This window comes from Anas acuta, chromosome 11, assembly GCF_963932015.1.
Source record: "Anas acuta chromosome 11, bAnaAcu1.1, whole genome shotgun sequence".
NCBI classification, from domain to species: Eukaryota; Metazoa; Chordata; class Aves; order Anseriformes; family Anatidae; genus Anas; species Anas acuta.
In genome coordinates this window covers 10542938-10556660 of record NC_088989.1, presented here as the reverse complement: position 1 = coordinate 10556660, position 13723 = coordinate 10542938, and the positions used below count along the sequence as shown (strand labels likewise).

Below are 13723 nucleotides of genomic sequence, written 5' to 3'. Positions count from 1 at the left end.
CCACCCAGTGACAAACTGACCATAAAAAAAAAGCTTTATTAACCCTTTTGCACCAGCAGTTCTTCGGGTATCCATTGCCAGCAATGGACTTCAAGCCAAGTGATCCAATTTTCGGCCCCCAGAGGTTAGCGCTTTACATTCATTTACAAAGCTGAATGAGGTACATTTTCAGAAGTATAAAGATTCATTTGCAAGTCCCATAAAAAGATGGTATGTTCCTTGGCCATTTTATTAGATTAAGAACTGGTATGGTCCTTGAAAACAGATTAACACAGGCAATGGGAGCTTGAGGAGTTTCAGCTTCCAGAGAGAGCACAGTGACCACTAGGAAAAATACCAGTAGTCCCTTCAGCATGATTCCTCCTCAACCCTTCTACCTCTCAGGAGTGGATTCTATGCTGTGGTCACAGCCATCAAGTATATCCCCTACCAATTAGCGTGGTTTCGAAACCCCACCTGAGAGGGTTATGATATTCCCTGGACATATGCTGTAAACTCAGGATGAGAGGAACAGAGAGACCTCAATGCTCAGATAGTTAAGCAAAAGATAGAAAAAATAAAGACCGGTTAAACCAGAAGATAAAATACTGCCTACAAACCAGGACCTGAAGTTAAATGTAACCTGTAAACTCCCCCCTGCCCCCTCCCATCAACCAGAAAAAAAGTATTGTTCTGGACACATACATAGTTCAAAAGGCACAGGAAGTAAAAGCATTTCTGAATGACCTCGTGTGAATTCAACATCAGTAAAACTGTAAAATAAATAAATATGTGCAAGATTAGAAAGATCACAACGTTCTTCTGCATGACATATCTTATTTCATAAAAAATATACACATACGTGCATACACACACCTCATTGAGAATAAAAAACAGTACATACACCCTTTTATCAAATTCCTATACATAAGTTTATAGGCATTCAGTACATTACCATAAGAAACATTTAAATTGCCACCTTAAAATGTAACCAAATGGTGGTTTTCCCCCCTATACAACCCTAAACTTACTTAACTGTCTGCAATCCAATCCAGGGAAGTACAGTACGTACAAACTCTTCCCCCCACCCCCCGGCAGAAACTGCAGCTTTTCAACTGGACAAATCTAGTAACAATTCTTTTCCCCTCCCAACATATTCTAACAACTGCATATTCTGTAAACCAGACGGAAGCTCCACATGCATGTGATACTCTGTGATATCAATAACAAAAAAGTGTTAACAGTGTTCCATGAAAAAAAAAAAAAAAAAAAAAAGGGAAAAAGTAAAAAAAAAAAATAAAATGAAAAAAAAAGGTAGTGGCCAGTTTACAGCTAACTTGGCAGCAGTTCATAGATGAGATATAATCAAGGTGCTTAAAATTTACGTGACGGTCAACATCTCTCCCAAAAAAGGGAACACAAAGATAAAACTAACCTCTCTCAGACACTGTTGGAGTCTTAGCTAATCACTTACAGTGAGTACAGTTCTATTGCAGTTCTTTTTTCAAGTTTTGCTGGAAGAATTCAGCAGATAATTTGGGATGCAGGAGCAAGGAAAGGGAGAAACTCAACATGAGCTACAAACTGATTCACAGCTAAGTTAACATTTAGAATCTAGCTTGCTAAAACAAAAACTTTAGAGCATTTCATTTTCATGGTGTAGGACATTAACTTTGTTACATGTGACAATTTATTCCAGTTTTCTGCCAAAACACAGGGGCCAAAACAATCTGTGTGTGCACATGTGAAATACTTGCAAATTTTAACTTTTAATTTCTCAATGCCACTGGTTCCAGCAGGAGACCAATGGAAGGGAAGTTTGAACTGTCATAGGCAGAGGTTTATAAATTTGTACTTGTTAGCTGTAGAATACTTGCTTTCCTGTGAAAACAGTAAATATTACCTCAGTTTGAAGTTTAATACAGTACTTCTCCCTGAAACAACACTGTACAGCAGCCTGCCTTGGTCTCTGTGACCGTTAGGCAGACAGGTTATACTACACAGGCACATCAAGTAGGATTTACATTTTTTTTTAAGGAAATCTTTCAGCTGTAACTGTCTTTAGCAAATTGCAAAGAGTGCAACCATAGTCCAGTACTCCTAGTTTTCATATTTTCCTTGGAAAAAGACCCACACAGTTATCTCACTTTGTTGAGACGTGATTGCCCAATTTGTTTTCAAGTAATAGTTCTTAATAATGGTCACTCCAGATCCTGTAAGTTTATTGTGCTTCCAGTGAACTGAGAGTTATCAGAACCTGCATCATCTTCAGTGGAATTGTGTGGCTCCTGTTAAAACAAACAGATAGCATGAAGAGTTCAGTGGTGCTCTAGACGTTCTTAATGCTTATCACTAAGACTACCTTGACATTTATCCAAGATCAGAGAAACACTTTTAACTGTTTAGAGGAAACCCAAAGTTCTCCTACTTTAGGGACCCACTCAGACAGTGCCACTCCATTTTTTCTTTGGAAAATTTCACACAAATATTACTAAGGGAGATAAAATTTAAAATCACTGACTATTTGCTTTCCCTCTGTTAACGCTCTACTACAGCCAATGATCCTAGTACTCCTGCACTTCTACATTTATCATAGTAAGGTGCTTCTCCCAAATACAAAAAGTTATTTTCTATCCAAGACACACACACACTTGGTAAGAATACTGCATGGCAGAGTTTATCAAAACTATAGCTCCACATGGTCAAATAGAAAATCTGGGGTATGTATATCTGTTAATCACTCATTGCTGCTTGGCTCTCAGCTGCTCATATTCACTGACAAGCAGCTTACCAGAACAGCAGATAACAAAATATTCATGCTAGCAGCAAGACACCGAGCCATGTGAAACTTTCTGCATTTGAACAACTGAATTTCCACTGACACTCAGTAGTTAACAAGCAGTCAAACCATGGATTGCAGAACTGAGCAGACTTTAACAGCCATTCTCACATAGACACCTCTTTGACGTGTAGGACCATGATCTTATTGCCCACTTCCCACCCTTCATGTAGCCTGTTACAGTTAAGAATATCAATTCTGATCCTCTTTCTTGACCTACTTAGTATCTGCAGAATGGGATCAGGAAAACAAGAATAAGGCACTAATAAATTAGTAATGTGTAGTTATTCATTGCTCAGTAGCAGAGGAAGAAAAACAAGTGGCTATGATGCATCACAGGTTGGTAACATACACAAGATAAAACTCGCAGTGCAGTTCTGAACTCCTAATGGAAAACGAGGTATTTCCATTAGGCAGAACATCAGGGTTCACAGTAAGCTATATTCACTTTCAAGCAAGCCAATAAAACCCAGCAGCTTAGACATGCTCTACCTGAAGTATGTGAACAGGTAAATCCACTGTAAGCTGAGAATGTGATGAGGAGGACTGAGAGCTCAGTTGAAAGGGTAAATCTCCCTCTCCTGAGGGATCATCCTGTGAAGGCAGAAACATGATGCAATTACAAGACTCTGAAGCATCTCAGCACAATACAGCAAATTTCAATCAACCTTAGAGTCTTAAAAGATCTGATAAAGCAACTACTCTGTACTAGTATAAAGCCTAGACCCACCAAGATATGAAGAAAGCTAACTACCACTTAAATCCAAACCTATAAAGACAGAGACAAAGAACTCTGCCCATAGCTTCCTCCATACCAAATCTTAAGTGGAACTTACCTTCCCTCTGGATAATACGCAGATATCCACCATACCAAAAATGTACTGCCCAACATGCTCCACCAACCAGCCCACATGGATTATTAAGTATTTAAAAAAAATAAATTCAAACCTTATTTCAGTAGTTTAGAGGAACACTAGTTTAAGCTAAAACTTCATTTTGCAGAAAACTTTTCGTGTCAGTTTTATTTACCTTGTATATGTGACAGAGCAATGCAAGAATTTTGGTGGAAGGTAGGGACAGGAGTGGAGGTGGGTTGTCAAAGGGAAAGACTTTTTTTTTTCAAAGAGGAAAAAGTTCAGCTTAAGTTGAATAGGATGCTCCCTACAGTTACAGTGCCCATATGGTCCAGACTGGACTGAATGTTAACACTAAACCAAATAAAAATATCTTATCCACTTGTGCAATGCATTGGGATTCTGGCTCCAGCTGTTGTATGACTGAACCAGCTGTTCTCAAGGCACTTCTACACCTCCCTAAAGCCACATTTCATGTAAACTTCCAGGAGAATATTTCTTAAGGGGCAGTCATACCTGAGCTCACAGTCAGTCAGATTTGTCTGTAAATGTGCTAGCTCAAGTAACAGAGACGAGCATGTTTGTCCTCATCAGCTCTTACCTGTAGAAGCTGAATTTGCACATACTGTGCTCCAGTGGCAGGGTCCCTTATTGTCAGCCCCCCATTTGGCAGAACAATGTTGCCACCCAGTCGACTGCCAGTATTGGATGTTGAGAAGTTTGTAGGGCTTACTTTACCACCCTTGCTTTTCCTCTGACCAGAGCCAGAAGCCCCTGAAAAAGACGGTTTAATATTTAGATAGCCAGAAGCAAGTTGCCAAAGTTTCTTGCTAGCATTTTTCAATTTTATGCAGTTAATTTACACTGCACCACTAATTAGCGCTACATAGCAAACGCCTGGAACAGTGCAATATAATTAAGCACCATCTCATAGCTAAAAAGGCCAGACAGCAATCAGCTGATGAACTCCACCTGCTGACTGAGCAGTTATCTTTCTACATGAATGCCATTAAAACCACATCACAAATTGCTAAGCTTAGGGCTCTCCCCTCTGGTAGAACAGAAATACCAGCACATTTGTTATAGTGAGGAATTAGGAACTAGAACTTTGTTTTCTATTTTTAATTTTGCAACTCATTTCCTGAGAAGTCATATACACAATTTTTCCAAACTGAAAAAAAAAAAGCATAGTGAAGCAATGAAGTTTGCATACTTCCATGTCTGCATGACCTAAATTTCACCCTGCTCCTTACAAGACTAAAATCTAACAGAGATGTTTGAGTATTTCTGGGTAACTGAAAAAATAAGTTCCTTAACACTGCATAAACATTGTTACCAAGCGAAAAACAGAAGCAAGAGAAATCCAGCTGATCTTTTCATTGTCTGTACAGAATAAATGAAAACCCACAGCGTAAGACCAAAAGCGACCTTAACTTTTTTCTACACGTTTTAATAAGAAAAAATAAAAAGCAAATGAAGAGACAGAAGGATCATCTTTTTAAACATCGCAGAACATAGGGTGCAAAGTTCTTTGTAAACTTACTGTGAATTTGATATTCCACAGAACGTCATTTTCTTAGTAACAGATGGTAAACCATAGGCATAATTATTTTAACTACCAATAAATGGACGGGTTATTTAAGAATGTACTCTGATACCTGCTCCCATTTCACTGCCAAAACCCCTAAATTCTTGTGTTTAACAAATTTAACAAAATGAGCATCTTCTCACCTGTGCTGCTCCCATTCCCTTTCTGTTTTCTTTTCTTGGCTAGCTGAATGGCTCTGTAGTCTGTTCTTGCAGACCCACTGCTCTCCTGAGGGGATAAAAAAAAAAAAAAAAGAGGGGGGGGGGCAAAGGGTACAAAGTGTTTTGAATGCAAGAACTAAGCAAGACAATGAGAACAGACTAATGAATTCCCAGTCATGGTTATCTTTTATATTGCAAACACTGAATTCCAGTTTCCCATGCTGTTCACATTAGGGTTTCAGTAACTTACCTGCATGTAGTTAATAACTGGAGTTCAACACAAAAGGAAGTTAGCTCCATATTTATAAGCTTTCAGATTTTAATATGGTAAACATCACAATAGAAAGAATACCTCATGCTGTAAATAAACAGGCTTCCAATAACATAAGAAAGCAGAAAGGAATGACTATTTGAAACAGCTATGGGAATGAGGACTAAGATGAAAATGTTTCAGTTACTCTCCTATCTTAAATCTTTTCCTGCATCTAATGTACGTGTAATGTACATGAGATCATCTTGTTCCTGGGTTTTCTTGTACATCCCATTTCATTCTCAGATGGATGGTTATTTTTTAAATCCATTATTTTGAAAGGTTTTCCCTCCACTCTCACCACCAGAATTCCAATTGTTCTTAACAGAACTTATCACCATGTTGATCGCACTTCTGACAACACACAATTCAACATAACATCTTACATTCTTCATCCAAAAAAAAAAAAAAAAAGTCGAAACACATCACCTGCAAACTCCAAGAAAAGAGTCTGCCTATAAGGTGTAAGTAGCAATGGATAAATTCAGGGTGTCTCACTCATCTAAAGGTAAACAAGTATAGCTACTGCATACCAAAAACGAGCTGCCAGTGACTGCGCTAAGATCCATTTCTTTCTGAGCACTGTAGCTTCCTGGAGGGTTGGAGAAAACAAATTGAGTCACTACTTTGCTGCCCTCTTGCTGACCAACAACGTCCGAGCTGGGAAGCAAATTCCGTTCAATTTTAGTTGGCGTTAGTAACTCAGGCACGTTGGTACCACCAAGGCTACTAGAAGGAGTCAAAGTGGCTGTGTCAATTGTTAAATTATTGCTGGATGTCAAACTGTGCACATCTTGACTGGAATTCCTCACTGACAGAGACGCTAGCGAACCCAAGGCTTCTGCATTGACAGTCTGTACATCATCCAAATTTAAAGTGCTTTGCTGTAGAACTGTTGTGCTGGTTCCCAGCAAGAGAGAACTGTCCAGGCTCTGCGGCATGTCACTGCTGGCCACCAGTATCAAGGGATCAACCGCCTGACTTAAAGAACTGTTACTGACAGGCAGGTTTCCTCCGAGAGTTGAGCCCACCGAAGCAACATCTATCGTGACTATTCCAGAGTTCACTAACGCCATATCTGTTGCAATTCCAGAATTGTTACTTGACACGTTGGAGAACAGGGACACCAGGTCTATGTTGCTGAGATCACTTTGTCCCGGACTAGTAAGTTCACTGCTGGGTGTGAGGGAGCTGGTTGCTTCAAGCTGAGTTAGGAGATCTGCAGCAGAATACAGTTTAAACATCTTTAATTGCTAGGACAAACAAAGAAGATAATGCTATGACTTATCAGGAGAACGAGCTATTAGGATACAAGAACATGGATAAGAAAGTGCACAAACAGACAATACTGTCATCTGCTCTTGGGGAACACAGTGAAGATAAAACAGCAACAGTATAGTAAAGGCAACTAATCTTTCTGGGCAGGGTTCAGGCCCCTTTTCATCAGACAACGGGGATGAAAGAATATGAAAGATCAAAGAAGGAAGCTTTTAGGAACTTTTAGGTGTTCAACTGCACCTTGCCACAGTTTGAAAAAAATTCGTTACCTGGACTGAAGTTGTGCTGTTTGACCATGTGTGTCTTCATACTGTGTTTGGAAGTGAACAATTTATTACAGCTTGATACAGGGCAACGCGTCTTTAATGAGTCCACATCCTGAAGATGTTTTTTGGAGTGAATATACAGACTACTACGTGCTGAGAATTTTGCGCAACAGCCTGCAAAAAGATACAGAAAGCTTTATAGATTCATCTAGCTTCATTTTGATGTTTCTTTTTACTGTCTTAACAAATCAAAACGGCTCTGCAGAACTCTATGTGTTGCTTTGCAGTGTCTGGACATATGTTCAGAGGAATCAGAAGACAGCCAAACATACATTTTCTTGTTTTACACTGAGGATATCTCAGTGGGTAGAATAGTTCAGCAATCTCTTTTCCGACAAGAAACGCTAAATCATTCAGTGTAAAGTACATCCCTTCCTTACTGCATCATCTTAAGTGAAAACTCTTCATGCTGGCTGCTGGAAAAAAAACATTAAAAGGAGAAACAATCACCAAGGGGAGCTGTTTTACTTTATGAGGAAGAATATTCAAGATCAGACACAAAACATTCACATTCCTGGAATCTTACTGAAGCAATGGATGTAGTGCTAAGAAACTCAGAGAGTCAGTTAGGTTCCCATGTGACCACAAACCACAACAGAAAACACTCACACTGCCTTTCCAGCAGCAGAGCCTATCACAGAGCAACCACTGAACACCCAAGATCACATCACAGCAGCAAAACGGAGCCTTGGAAGCGCTGGATGGTATTTTTCACTGCTTTTGATGAACAAAGCTTCTGACGAACCAATCTGAGCTGCAGAAACTGAGCATCAGAAGTAGGATTTTCCAGAGTAAAGCAGTTTTTTTTTTTTAGCATAAAAGGAAAAAAAAAATCAACCTAGAGCAAGCCCTGTTTTCTTGGCAATCCATAAATTTGAAAATGATCCCTCAGTTAAATTCAGTTACTTGTCTTCTGTTTTACCTCTTCAAACTGTGTTAGAAGACTCACTCTAAATTTCTCTGATCCTGTACCTAGCTTGTGTCTGGGGAAAAGCACACAACCTTTAGGCTATATGTACACCAATTATCAGTTAATGCAAAAGTTGAACTATACCTTCTACTGGACACTCAAATGGTTTTGTACCAAGGTGGGTTATGCTGTGGCCTTTCAAGTGTTCTGCTCTTGTGAAAGACTTCCCACAGCCTTCTACTGGACATGTAAATCTCCTGTCATCTTCATGTTTCCTACAAAGGAAGGAAACCACCAATGGCAAGATTAAACCCGCTGCTTAACTTCTGCAATAATAATGAAAAAATAATAAACAGCAAGTGACTGAGAAGAGCATAATCGGAAAAGGCTACCTTTTATGTCTCAGCAGCTTGGACATACTGGTGAAAGACCAGCCACAGCCTTCAAAGTCGCAAATAAAAGGCCTTTCACCTTAAGCAAAGAAAGGTTACATTAATAATATAATACCAAATTACACACTGCTATCAAGAAATCTCAAAAGCTGCTTAAATTCAAACAGATTAAGACAAGAAGACTTGACCACCCCCTCAGGCAAATGATTTCTGAGTAGCGATGCTACCTTCCCTCTCCTAAAGTCTGAATGTTGTTTAACACAAGGACTTTGCCTTTTCTCACATGTACATGGGAGCAAGGATTGTTATCAATCCATCTTGTGCTTGTCAAAACACATGGTCTTTCCTGGTTTTGTGCTCTTTTTTCGTTCAGCAATCACGGTCCATCCTGCCTTGTTTGTTTTCTAACACCAGACCTTCCCCAGTGTTCTCCTAATTTTCTCCCAAATACTCTTTCCAAATAACCCACAGCTATCTTGAAGTTGCTTCAATAACCAGTGAAGACATTGTTCAAAACAGAAACATGACTGAGGATTTTTTCCTGTTTCCATGACCTGTGAATATATGTTGATTACAGTATAATGAAGTACTTGTATTTTCCACCACTTCTATTAACCTTCACTCAACAAAGCAACACTTCTTGAAACACATTGTAAAGCCATGAAACCAGGAAAACAGAGGACAGTAGCAAGTACACAAAATTGTCTTAAAAATACTAAAATGTTGGATTTCAGCCTACCAGTAGTTCTTCCAAGTCAGGAGTGCTTGCTTGTGTTGAAATATATCTTTGTGCTATTCCAAGTCTTAGTACAGATGTTTTACATGTTCTGAGTATCTTTTTTAGCATCTTATTTTGAACAAGATTAGAATTTACACAGTGATCTGAATGTCTATGAACTTGGGAATAGAGCTATGATAATTTTTATGAACAAGCTCACATGCCAAAAGCTGTATCTCTTGCATGTCAATTGTTATCTCAGATTGGGGCAGTATGTCCCGTGGACTCCTAGAATCCCAAGAATCAAACATTTTCACTGCCTTTAAGTAACTCATGTCTTTCTTCCTCTCTTCAAGACTGTCGGTCTTTCCAGCAAACTGAAATTCATTGTTGACACTTTCCCTTCTACATACTTCCCCGAGGTGCAAATTGCCCCTATGAATACCTGTGTGACTCCTCATGTGGATCTTCAGTCGGCAGGCCTTGTCATACTGCTTGTTACAGCCAGGGAAGGAACAGGAAAACTGTTCTTGCTCTCTAAAGTGGGCTCGGTTGTGGGAGAATAACGCGCTCACTGTGATGAATGTCCTCTCACAGCCTGAGGAAAGAAGGGAGACAGCGAATCAGCTTGATACAGGAGTAGTTCAGGAAAGGTGTGCTGCTTTCTTGTGTTTTAGTTAGCGACCTTCATTGTCTTCCTGGATAGTACATCCAGATACAAAGAAAAAAACTATGATTGTGCTGTTTTTTATGTTGTTTGTATCAATTATAGCTACTTAGACAAGGTGAGTGACCAGAACACGTAGAGCCCGGCCTAGGGCACACAGCCAAAGACCTGTGCTTCAACCTCAGGCTACCACAGCCGTAAGGAAGGTGCAAAGCTCCCAGATAACCGGTGGGGGAACAGGAGCCTGCTGGAGACCCAGAAGGCGATCCCAAAACCGAACGGGGGCTGCAGAACAACCGGCGGGCGGGGCCGGGAGCCCCCATCCCTATCGGGTGCCAACCCCAGCGGGTGAATAAAGGCACGAAAAGCCAGGGGACGATCGCGGCGCTGCCTTACCGGGGAAATCGCAGCGGTAGGGCCGCTCGGGCTCCAGGTGGCTGCGGCGGCGGTGGGCGGCGAGGCGGGCGGCGCTGGGGAAGCGCTGCCCGCACGCCTCGCACTTGTGCGCCGCCTCCTGCTCGTGGGCGCGGCTGTGGGCCCGCAGGTTGTAGACGGTGGTGAAACGCTTGGAGCAGCCGGGAGCGGAGCAGACGAAGGGCCGCAGCTTGTCGTGCGAGTGCAGGTGGCGCCGCAGCTTGTAGGCGGTGGCGAACGACCAAGCGCAGCCCGGCACCTGGCAGCTGAAAGGCCGGGCAGCCGTCACCACCGCCGCCCCCCGGCCGTTCTCCTCCTCCTCTCCTCCTCCTCCTCCACCACCGTGAGCAGTCAGGCGGTGCAGCCGCAGCTGCTGCTTGCGGGGAAAGGCTTGGCCGCAGCGGGGCTCCGGGCATGGGAAAGCCGGCGGGGAGCGCGGCCGGGGCCCGCCCGGGGGCTCGGAGGAGGATGAGGAGGAGGCTGAGGTTGACGAGGCGGCCGCAGGAGGAGGAGGAGGAGGAGGAGGCAGCGCGGAGCCCGCGGCCTGCTGCTCGGCGCCGGGCCCCAGCGTCAGGACGCCGTTCTCGATGCGCACCACCAGGCTCTGGTTGTTGATGGTGATGGTGCCCGAGAAGGAGCCTTCCTCCTCCTCCTCATCATCCTCCTCCGCCACCTCACGGGCCGCCGGGGACGGAGGCTGCGGAGGAGCAGGAGGAGGTGGTGGTGGAGGAGGAGGAGGCGGCGGCGAAGAAGCGGGGGCCTCGCCCTCCTCCTCCTCCTGCTGCTGCTGCTCTCGCCCCGCTTCCCCACAGCCCGGGCCGGCCTCGGCGGCGCCGCGCACCACGTTGAAGACGAGCAGCAGCCCGTCGCTGTCGGGCGGCGGCGGCGGTTGCGGCCCCGCCGGCGGCGCGCAGGGGCCGGGCAGCGGGCTGGAGCCAGGCTCCGGCTTCTCCTCCAGCAGCAGCACCGGGAAGCTGACGTAGAGGCCGGGCGAGGAAGAGGAGGAGGAGGCTGAGGAGGAGGAGGCGGCGGCGGGCGGCGGTTGCCAGGCGGGCGGCGGGGCGGCGGGCGGCGCGGCGGGGCCGCCATGTTGGGCGCCGGGCCGGGCCCGGGCCGCCTCCGCGGCGGGCAGCCCCTGCGTTTCCATCTTGGGGGTCCCTGTAGCAGCGGCTGAAACCGGAGCCGCGGGGCGGGGCCGGCGCGGCCCGCGGGGAAACGCGGAGCGCGGAGCCGCGCGGAACGGAGCGGAGCGGGAGGCGGGGAAAAGGCGGAGAGCGGAGTTGCGGAGCGGAGCTGCTGCAGGAGTGGGGTTGGGGCTGTGCTGTCCTACAGAGGCACCGCTGGAGGTGTTTTATTGTTATTATTAATGTTAATTCAAGGGAGAAGGTGTGGCAGTGCAGAACCATGCAGCCATGGTGGGAGAGGTGGAATATGTGAGTGGTGTAGCAAAATGTGAATGTTTTGGCAAAATAGCCCATGCGCTGTTATTAGGATCATGAAAACAGCTTTATGAACCAGCCCTGAGGGATGCAAATTATTTCCCCCACGTTGAAATCCTGGCTGTGCTGCTCCCTCACCCCAGCCCCTCAGAGAGGGAACCCAAGGGAGGGAGTCCAGCAAGAAATCCTACAATAACTACCTAGAATCATTAAGGCTGGAAAAGGCCTTCACAACCACGTGGCCCAACCCTCACCCTGCTGCCAGTGTCACCAACAGAGGGACAGGCAGAAGCGAGTGGCTGAAGGTGGTGGAAGTCCTAAAAAAACAAACAAACAAACAAAAACAAACAAACAAACAAACAAAAAAAAAAAAAAAAAAAACACTACAAAGGTAGTTAGTGCATAAAGAGTGGTGTGCATTTTTTTTTTCCCCAGTTATTTGGAAGAGTTTCTCTTGCTCCAGTCTTAAGCAAAATGGAGAACTCTGTAGTTTGTTGTAGAAATAACCTAAGTCCCAGCAGATGGTGCTGTGATTCTTCCACTGGGCAAATTTCTCCTTTCCTTGGAGCAATTTTGCATCAGATCTCCAACAGCAAGGATGGGGAGCTGCTGTCCAGCCACACTTGGCTCTGGGGAAGCTGGCACTTGTTGCAATACCGCTGTAGGTGCCTCTACTCTGCACCTCCACAGCTGTCTGTGCAGAGGCTGAAGGCTCTGGGTGCCTGAGCTTAGCCTCCCCAAAATCCCTGTTAGCCCCGTGCTGACTGGGTCAGGGTCACTCCTCTTGCTGGCTGCCCCTGGCCATCCTGATCTCACCTCTGAGCAGCTCTCCTTCACGTTTTGTTTTTTTTCCCACTTTTTTTCCTAGGAAAAGAAAAATGTGCCCAGGACCTACTGCTCAAGCCATAGGTTCATCCCAAGTTGATGTCAAAGCTGAAGGATAAAACAAAAAAAAAGCCACAAATCTAATTTGCCATTGCCAGGAGAGACTTGACAAGATTCTAACTAGTATCTTGCTTAGGAGTGCAAGCAACAGATATCAGAAACTTTATGCAGTCAAAAGCCATTGTACTTAGACACACATCTTGCATGTTGTTCTTCCTCCCAAGGCTCTGATGTTCTCTTGCCTCTATCTGCAGCCACACAAAAGGTTTTCAGACAAGTGTCTGTGTTACGAGGAAAGCATAGAGGTACTGCAGCTCATAGGAAGGACACCAGCCTGTGGCAAGCTTGGAACCTCACTACAAAAATTCACTACTTCTATATCCACTGTCAGGATCGGATACAATGACTGCAGATGCGTGGTTTGAGAGACTGCTCTGCCTGCATTGAGCTTTTCCAGTGGTGAGGTCATCTACCTAGAAATGACATCTGCATCCTCACTGAACAAGGCAGAACAATTGCTCATTCATAATCCCAGTTTCTCTGCAAACAAGCAGAGAGCAGAAAAAAATAAGGAGGCTCAGCCGAGCTCAGAAAGGGAATCTTTGAGCACACAGAAGCCATAGGCCAGGCCAGGGCAAAATCACCTTCTGTTTCCTCCCAGCAGGCAGGAACAGGTTGCTGTTCCCCTCTGCTTTCCCAAAGGTACTGTAAACCTCAGTTCACATGTGTTGAGTAATTTGAAATATACCATTAAAGGACCACAAAGTAGACTAAGAGTATACACATAACTACATGTACTTTATAACTCAGAAATTATCATTGCCTTTCTGTAATCCCTTTGCCATATTCATACTAATTAATAGACAAATATTTCATAGCCTCATCTTCAGCTAGAAGCTCTTGCATATACCTTCAGGTGCCATGTCTCCCTACAGGTAGACCAGAGTTACAAACTCCCAGGGA

At 44.1% G+C, this 13723-nt stretch overlaps 1 protein-coding gene across 1 annotated transcript; it reads right to left on the bottom strand.

Annotated features, from left to right (window-relative positions):
• Positions 1-16: 16 nt before the first annotated feature.
• Positions 17-11670, bottom strand: ZXDC (ZXD family zinc finger C). The gene is made up of 10 exons (XM_068694118.1): positions 10419-11670; positions 9801-9953; positions 8638-8716; positions 8390-8520; positions 7279-7449; positions 6265-6950; positions 5404-5488; positions 4274-4446; positions 3311-3412; positions 17-2267 (listed from the first exon to the last, which is right to left on the bottom strand). The coding sequence occupies exons 1-10, from the start codon at positions 11581-11583 to the stop codon at positions 2181-2183; spliced, it is 2832 nt and encodes a 943-aa protein (XP_068550219.1). The 5' UTR covers positions 11584-11670; the 3' UTR covers positions 17-2180.
• Positions 11671-13723: the final 2053 nt, after the last annotated feature.

Coding starts and splice junctions, on each gene's coding strand:
- ZXDC (XM_068694118.1), bottom strand. CDS start 11,583: ATGGAAACGCAGGGGCTGCCCGCCGCGGAGGCGGCCCGGGCCCGGCCC. Junction 7,450..8,389: donor ATTTGAGTGTCCAGTAGAAG/GTATAGTTCAAC, acceptor ATCTTTTTGCAG/GCTGTTGCGCAAAATTCTCA. Junction 6,951..7,278: donor ACAGCACAACTTCAGTCCAG/GTAACGAATTTT, acceptor ATTCTGCTGCAG/ATCTCCTAACTCAGCTTGAA.